Source organism: Lolium perenne, chromosome 6 (genome assembly GCF_019359855.2).
Source record: "Lolium perenne isolate Kyuss_39 chromosome 6, Kyuss_2.0, whole genome shotgun sequence".
Lineage (NCBI taxonomy): Eukaryota > Viridiplantae > Streptophyta > Magnoliopsida > Poales > Poaceae > Lolium > Lolium perenne.
This window is the reverse complement of record NC_067249.2, coordinates 54846012-54854326: the sequence shown is the minus strand read 5'-3', so window position 1 is coordinate 54854326 and position 8315 is coordinate 54846012. Positions and strand designations below refer to the sequence as shown.

The window sequence follows — 8315 nt, the reverse complement described above, 5'->3', positions numbered from 1 at the left end:
CACATATGTCATGTGGTAACCATATGCATTTATAAATCTAAAAAATACATTTATTTTTGTATAGATATTTAGTTGTAACTATATACATACATAGCTAAGGGAAGGGGCAAATGCTTTACTCTTTCCTAAGATTGCTCAGAATCAAAGCTCATAGAGGTACAAACAAAAATATCTTGTTGTCTTGAGAGTTCTTCGAGGCGATCCGAAAGCATGCCGACTCTTGTGGTCCGTGACAGTTCTCGGCTCCATGTTTGTGGGTGGGAGAAGGTATGTTATGTTGTCTTGGCGAAGATGGTGTTGTATTCGTGTTCTTTCAACAAAGTCTTCAATTGTGTCTTGTAAAGCCATTGGGCAATGGTGTTTATGTTTCCTGGATGATGGTCCTCTTCACCGTTCTTCTCCAATGGTCCCTTGAATGGTAACGGAGTATGACGGTGGTCGGTGGATGTGGCAAGCACAAGGTCTTTTGTGGATGATTGTGTTCTTCGGTTACTTTATTGCGGGAACTTAAAAGGAAGGTCGTGCTACATGTAGCCCTTTAAGGCTCCTTTTTTCATAGTATATGGAAAACATAGGAATAGAGAAAGTATATGGTTGTGATGTCATGCTCATTTGAATCCTGTGAAAAGATGAATTATGTTTAATTGTAGCAGAGAAATATTTTCATTAGGTATGATCTAATCCTTTTTTCCTATAGGATTTACACTACAAGATTTCTATAGGATTAGTTTCTATAGGATATGTTTCTATGAATCATACACTAGTATAGGATTTTTTTCATAGGATCTAAATCCTACACAATTTCTTTACAAATCATATGAATCAAATAAGACATTATTTTTAGATATTTAAAAATCGTACTTTAAAATTTAAAAAATCTATTTATTTTTCTACAGGTAGTTGTTGATGTATACTACAAACTTGCAAAATCTTAATACGAACTACTTTGTAATCTATGCTAGGCAACATATATCAAGTTCCATGATTAAGAAAAGTACAACTTTGGTTGAGAATGGAGTAGAAATAAGGCCGATTCTGCCGTTGTTAAAGGTGGAGGTTAGTGAGTTTGCAACAACAAAATAAAAATGACGCTGCAAAGGATGCCTCGACGTGCTGCTGAGCGTGCGAATCCTTATGGTAGCATGAGTAACGTGTACACATGAACACATCCCTATCGTGCCGAACTACCATCGCCTTGTTGACCCGGCGCTCCCGGCCAACCCAATCCAAATCTACCTCCGCAAGCGACCCACCCAGGCCCAGCCGATCTCTCTCTTCTCTCTCACACACCTGCGCTGCATCTTCCACCCGCGACCAACCCGCCGCCAACCCGCGACAACGATCCGCCCGCCGCCGCCTCCTCGTCGGGAAGCCCTAGCTAGCGAGGTCCCTGCCCGGCATGGCCTACGTGGACCACGCCTTCTCCATCACCGACGAGGACGACCTCGTCGGCGGGGCCATCGGCGGCCCGCGCGGCGCCCCCGTCAAGGAGATCGCCTTCGCCGCCGCCCTCCTCGCCTTCGGGGCCCTCGGCGTCATCGCCGGCCTCCTCATGGCCGCCAACCAAGTCGGCGGGGACAGCGCGCACGGTCAGCCCGCATCTCCTTTCCCCTTCTTCTCTTCTCTGTCCGGAAGAATTATTATTACATCTACAACCCTGTAGTTGCTTCAATTTCGGAACCACTGCTGTGAGAACATCTTACGGGTTATTACTTATTACTACTACTAGCTGGGGGCTCAGGTTCTAGTGCTGCGGGGCAGGAATCAGTTGGGTTTATTTCTCTGTTTGGGTGGAAATATGGCACATGGGTGTGATATTGCTGGTAATAAGTGTGGAACATGCAAATGTGAGGTATAATTATTTGATCATGGCCGTAGTAGCCTGTAGAGGAGATTTTGGATATGTAGATGCTTGCATTTGGTGAGAGATCTCTACTTTAACAAAGTGGATTGGGCAAGGAGCCATGCTCAGGAGGAACACGATGATTTTGCATTCTCACGACCCATCGTGTCTGAACTATCAGATGGCATGAGCTCAGATTTTGAGTGCACGCACTCGAACTGGTTGATGTTTGTAGTCAACGTTCACTTATAGAAAGAGGCCAAGAGTGAGGTAAATAGCGTCATAGAAAAGGGGATCAGTGTTAGAATTGAGGGGACTCCTGCTGACCCATTGGTGCGATGTGATTTAGTTTAGAAAGGAGGAAGAAAGGTAAATCAACACTGGTACCCGCTGGAGTAGCACAGGACCAATATGGACCTGCTGGCCAGCGATAGATGCGCACAGTTTGGTCCTTCGTTTCACCTGCGCATCGCTGAAAATTAAATAGTGCCATGTGAGGGCTTGGTTTCAATCCAAATAGCAATCGAAGACCACATGCATTGCCAACAGACCCTAAAACATTTCTTTTATCTGTACTATATTTGGTTGTGGTATGGATTTTATGTTAGAAGTTCAGCTGTAGCGTGGTCTAAATTTTTTGTGGATGCTGATTGTCATTCTTGATAAAATTTAAATATCATCCATGAACATAAATCTATTTTAACTTAAATCCATCATAGAAAGGTTGCATTCGTACACAAGCTTGCCCTTGAAACCTTCCATTAGCTAAACCTCATCACTCTTTAGCTGGAAAAAGGGATCTTCATGATTTTGGGAATTGCCATTCTAGATGCAGAATAGACTTTTGATTAACATTCATGAAGATAAATCTATTTTAACTTAAAACCATCTTAGAAAGGTTGTGTTCGTACATAAGCTTGCCCTTGAAACTTTTCCTTAGCTAAACCTTACCACTCTTTTGTTGGAACAGGAATCTTCTTCATGATTTTGGGCATTGTAATGTTCATCCCTGGGTTCTACTACACAAGAATCGCCTACTACGCTTACAAGGGATACAAGGGCTTCTCTTTTTCAAATATCCCACCAATCTAATAAGATGTGTATTACCACACTTCGTCTGGGCCCTGTTGCCCAATGGCTCTACTGATACAGCAAGCAGCCTTGTTATCTTCGTTGTATACGTTTGTTCTGCTATGTAGAATGAACTTACTATTAGATATGTGCATATAAATGCTACCGTAATGACGCATTATGGTATAGTGGGCTGAAATGGTTGTGACTGTGATTGTGGAGTGTTGCTGTCAAGGAGATGTGTTGTAAGTGCCGACACTTTGCTGATTGTCCAAATGTCTGATATAATGTCCCCCGTTGCTATGTGCTGTTGTGATGCCATCTCGTAAATGTTCAGAGTTTTCAGCTCGATCTATTCATTTGTTGTTGGGAAAGATTTGATGTTCCTTTTCTTCAACCTGCTTAACTATCACAACTTGTGATAACACGTTATGTTGTTTGTAGTTTTCTGCCCAATTTATTCATTTCGTGGCAGCCAATTTTGCTCTTCCTGTCCTGCTTTGTATAACATAATACTTGTGATAGATTGTTAGAAATTACTAACTTGTTCAAACAATTGTATTGCCAATTTGTTATTCTCTTGCGCTTAAATTACACTACGAATAGTGAAATGATTATGTTCGTATATGAGAGCACAAAGTGATTTCTCAGGCTCTATGCTGCAGCTAAATATCATTTTCAGAAACCGTTTCATCAGTTCTTAATTTCTATGGCAATTTGCGCATAGAAATTAAAATGCCAAGACGACTTCAACAAAGAAGTCCAAATATTTAATAGTTTTGTCAATACATTCTTTGAATGTGACTTGGTCCACGTTGCTCCGCACCACCCAACGGCTTGGGATCTAGGCTGCTCCCCGGATGCAGAGCCAGCGACAAATCCTTGAACAGGGGCGACTATCCAGCTCTTTCGAAGGCATGTACGGTCAGATCCTCCTGATTTTGTTGTGCTCACCTTTCCTAGGATTCGGAAAGGCATTGTGAGATCTGGCCTTTCACGATCACAGTTGCCATCCTACTATGTCTTCATTGGTGATCTCGTCGTGGAGCTTGCATCGTGCAAAGTGGTCAGAGTTGTGGCCGGCTACATCATTTGTGTGTAGCTTCCAGTTCTTGAACAATTGTATTCTTTTCACCATCTTATGAGGCACCCAAGCTGGAGACGAAAGGAATGAAGCAGGCAAGGTCGTTCTCGGGTCAGATGTTATGTTCAGGACAGTGGTACAGCCTCATTTGAAGTCTACAATCGAAGAAACATAATTCTAAACCCTTTCATAATCAGGTCTGTTTCGTTTTATGGTGATTTACGTTATATAGTGAACTGAAAGGTTGGCAGATTAGCATGAATGTCTTGCACATTAGTCGGTTTGTAACAAACGAAAAAAGTACGAATAAAACGAAATTGAAAAAGTGGAGGAGCAACTGTTGTGTTAAATGGATCAGATTTCTGGCTTGGAATCCTCTGATAAGGATTTCATGTGCGCACATTATAATCATAGTCGATCATTTGGGGAAAGGATCCTCATATCCATTCAAGAAAAACAGCATGGGAAGAAACCAGAGCAAATTATAATTTCTCAGACTGCACTTCAAATCTAATTGGGTTATAATTCAACTCTGATTATTTTGAAAAATAACTGAGAGCACACCAATTTTTTATACGGAGTAGGTTACTTAATGAAATCAATTTACAACGATAACTTGCAAAGGATGTAGATCTGATGATCCCATCCGGTTGTAGGTCTGCTTCTTTCAGTCCAAGTGATACAAAATAAACTTGCAAAGGTAACATCAAAGAAAATCAAAAACGAACAATCCAAAATCAATTGGAAAATATGGCCGCTTTAAATTTGGATGGGGCAAGATACACGACGCGCCCAACCAATCGTGAAAGTCGGCCGCCGGTTTCTATGGGCACTTTGTGCAAAGGGCGACTCGTCCAACGAAAAAACCGAGCACCCGTTCGTCTGAGCCGTCTCAAATCAAACATCGAAATCTCGCAGATCTTCAGAAAGAAATCAAGATCCAAGTGACAAGATAGTGGTTTAGAAGTATGGCCAGATTTTGTGGCTTGGAATTAAGAAGATGGATCTCCAAACAATCTTCTCCTGGCTAATCGATCTAGGCTCCATGCGGCAGTCAGGACGCCATCGAGAGGCGCCTGCTGTTGACTCATAATATAGAGCCTGAATATTCAGCACTGAAAACGGTAGAAAAGAAACAAGAATCCGTCGAATCAGCTGGATTAACCCACAAAGCAAAGCAGCGATCTGAACACCATAAACAAAAGTGCAAAACACGAAGCAAGAAAAAGAGAGGGAGCCCGAGGTGCTGTGGCGGCGGCAGGTCGACGAGGGGGCGATGGATGGGATGGGCTTAGGGTTCGTCCAGCGCCCTCCTCTTTATAGAGGCACTGCTGCACGCGCTGCCTATCAGGAGTCGACACGTACTCCCGACGAATGAGTCAGCCAAGCCTTATATCAGCGGCGGCCCAATTTATACCCTGGCCCAAATACTGAATCGTGGCGATATACTCTGGCCCAGCATGATACTGAATTGTGGTTACCCATCTCAATGTATTGAGGTGTTGAGTCTCTCAAAAAAAAAAAAAAAATCTCAATGTATTGAGGTGTTGAGACGGCCTAACGCTCGGGCGTGCATGGACATGGTAAGCCCATCTCTAACAGAGCCCGTAAATACGGGAACTAAAAAAACACGAGTTTAGTTATTGAACTTGTGTGGATTGAAAAAAAGGTAGTGTGAGACAGAGCCCGTAATCCAAAACTGTAAAAATAGAAATATTATGTTGTGGGACATCTGCAGCCTCGACAAAATACAAGCAAAAGTTGTGGGATCATGGTATTCACTATTTATTTATATGTATGATTCGTGTTCTACTTTTTGTGAAATTCTTTTAATCATTTTATTTTGGGTTTGCTTGGTGGAATGGTCATTGTTGTGGGATGGTGAACAAGTACAAACCCAGAGATAATGTATCCAGGATTTATTCTTTGAATTTTGGGTCCTATGGGATGCATGATTCCTACGCAAAATACTCTCTTATGTTTCTTGGCATCTTGTTGTCATGATGTGCACTTATTCTTTCCTACATGTACTGGTATAGATGAGCACATACCAACTTTGATAAATGTTGGTAGTTTCCCATTTCCGCTATTAATCAGATGATTTTAGAAGCAGAGCAAACAATGATATATGAAATTACAATGGTGAGCTCTATGCATGTAAACATATAATTATCAGTGGTGTCTACGCATAAGACATGGACATTGAATGGTCAAGAAGCGCTCAGAAGTTTTAATTGCGAATTCAGCGTCTAGAAAGGATGGCAATAAGGTATCTTTATAGAATTTATTTGTCAAGTAATCACATGTCGTTTTGATTTAGTAGCAGAAAGAAACAACCGGACCTACTTGAAATTTATGGTCATATGCATTATTAGAATGAAATAATTGCATACATGTTTCTGAAAATTGTTGGGAAAACTACTGTTAGCTCATTCATTTGGGAGCAAAATTCAATGTTCAATTGTTGATATATATTCCCTTCTGTTGAATAATTCACATGTCAGGTCTGGAAGATGTAGTTAGTGTTTAGCAATGATATATCTACGGAGACTCAATATTTATTTTCTATTTTTTTGGTTCAAATTCCTTTTTGGCCTTAATTACTTATTTCTTCTGAATATGTGTTCAACAAATTAAACGAAAAGGACTAGAGAAGGAGAAGCACAGTGATCTTGCGTACAACATTATCATCTACTGTTTGCACCGTCGATAATGCAGTGGGCAGTGTAGTAGAGGCAGTAGGAAGGAAAGGCATACCTTACTATGGATATTAATTATTGTGAAAAATTATTTATTAGGTAATTGGTGATATTCAAGCTGACTTGTAAAGATATTTCATAATTGAGTGAGCATATTTGGAGTACTCATGTCCTGGTAAGATCTGAATTCGAATGACATGTGTGTTGTCCAATTGCCGTGCCTATTGTTGTAAATTTTGCCATTTAGTGTGACAAATTTAACTAGATTGTCCGCATATGATTTATTAGAGAATATTACTTGTGCTACTCACATTTGTAGGAGACATTTTCATGGGACATGTTTTTATTTGTTAAACCTAAGCTCCCTACTAGCTAAGAGTGAAGGGAGGACTCATTTTATTTGTATATCTTATCTGGTTTACTTTTTATAAGATGAAAGTGTCGCCAACTATCTTATGTAAAGATAGCTAGCTAACATGATGGGAAGTCGCTAATTGTCTTATGCAAAGATACCCAACTTGATGGATGTGCTAAATTGCGCATGAAGTATAAACTTTTTTTTTGAACAAGGTACGGTCCTAGAGGGGGCCTAGAAGCTATTCATTTAGCGGTGGCACAAGTACATAGAGGACCAAAATATAAAGAAAATTACAATCAGGTCCAAACATTTTGCACAAAGAACCCAAAAGATTATAGAAGAAACGCCATCAGGTCTAGCTTCATTGCCACCGTATCGATTCATCACAGCATAGTCAAGAACCACGCAGCAGAGGACAGAACCACTTGGGGCGTAGCACAAAGAGCCAACTACGATGTTGCTACAGGGCCTCCGTCTTGGCATAGAAGCTTGGAGGTTGATGTTCACCTTCAACCGCCCGCCGGAGGAAACCGACGCGGACGAAGAGGGCGGGAATGGTTGCCTTTCGAGAGAGCATGTGTTCGTGCATGACGACGCGGACGAAGGTAAGTGGGCATGTGTTAGTGCATATGTGTTGGAGAGAGGAAGGGAGGGAGGGAGGGAGGGAGGGGATGAATCTCTACTACTTAAAAAGACTAAACTGGTTCCTTATTCTGCCATCCACCGATACGTCAAAACTTTGGTCCTCCCGCATATGGCGCCCCCTTCGATGGTTCCGCCCCGCACGGGCCAACTGGACCAGGCCCATCACAACGCAATACACATCCCGTCGCCTCCTTCCCGAGAAATCCTCATCCCGTCGCCTCCCTCTCGTCGCCCTCCGCTCCGCCGCGCCCTCGCCGCCGTCGTCCGTCGACAGCCACCACGTCCTCGCTCGCGTCGCCTACTCTGACGCTCGCTCGCCAGCCTACTTCCTTCCCCTCGCCTCTCCGCCTTCCATCATCCGCACAATCAGAACCCAACGAGGAGGCGACGGGATCCCCTTTTCTGCAAAGCGCTCAAATTTGCCGGCTCGGGCGGCGGTGCTCCGCCGCTCCTCTTCCTTTCATATGACTACGGCCTGTGTCGCCGCGCCGCTCTCCCGTGGGCACCAGAGTCGCCGCTTGGAGGAGGGTCGGGCCGTCCTAGGTCCCCAGATGTGGTCGCCGGGGAGGAAAAGCGGCGCACCTCCCGACGCCCGCGACGCCACAAGTCCGTGAT

General features: G+C 43.0%; 1 protein-coding gene and 1 non-coding gene across 2 annotated transcripts; one reads left to right on the top strand and one right to left on the bottom strand.

Annotated features, from left to right (window-relative positions):
• Nucleotides 1-1200: 1200 nt before the first annotated feature.
• On the top strand, nt 1201-3217 carry LOC127308034 (uncharacterized). The gene is made up of 2 exons (XM_051338800.1): nt 1201-1589; nt 2814-3217. The coding sequence occupies exons 1-2, from the start codon at nt 1400-1402 to the stop codon at nt 2933-2935; spliced, it is 312 nt and encodes a 103-aa protein (XP_051194760.1). The 5' UTR covers nt 1201-1399; the 3' UTR covers nt 2936-3217.
• Nucleotides 3218-4347: 1130 nt separating this feature from the next.
• On the bottom strand, nt 4348-4445 carry LOC127310980 (small nucleolar RNA Z103). The gene has a single exon (XR_007857477.1). It is a non-coding gene; the product is annotated as a small nucleolar RNA Z103 (small nucleolar RNA).
• Nucleotides 4446-8315: the final 3870 nt, after the last annotated feature.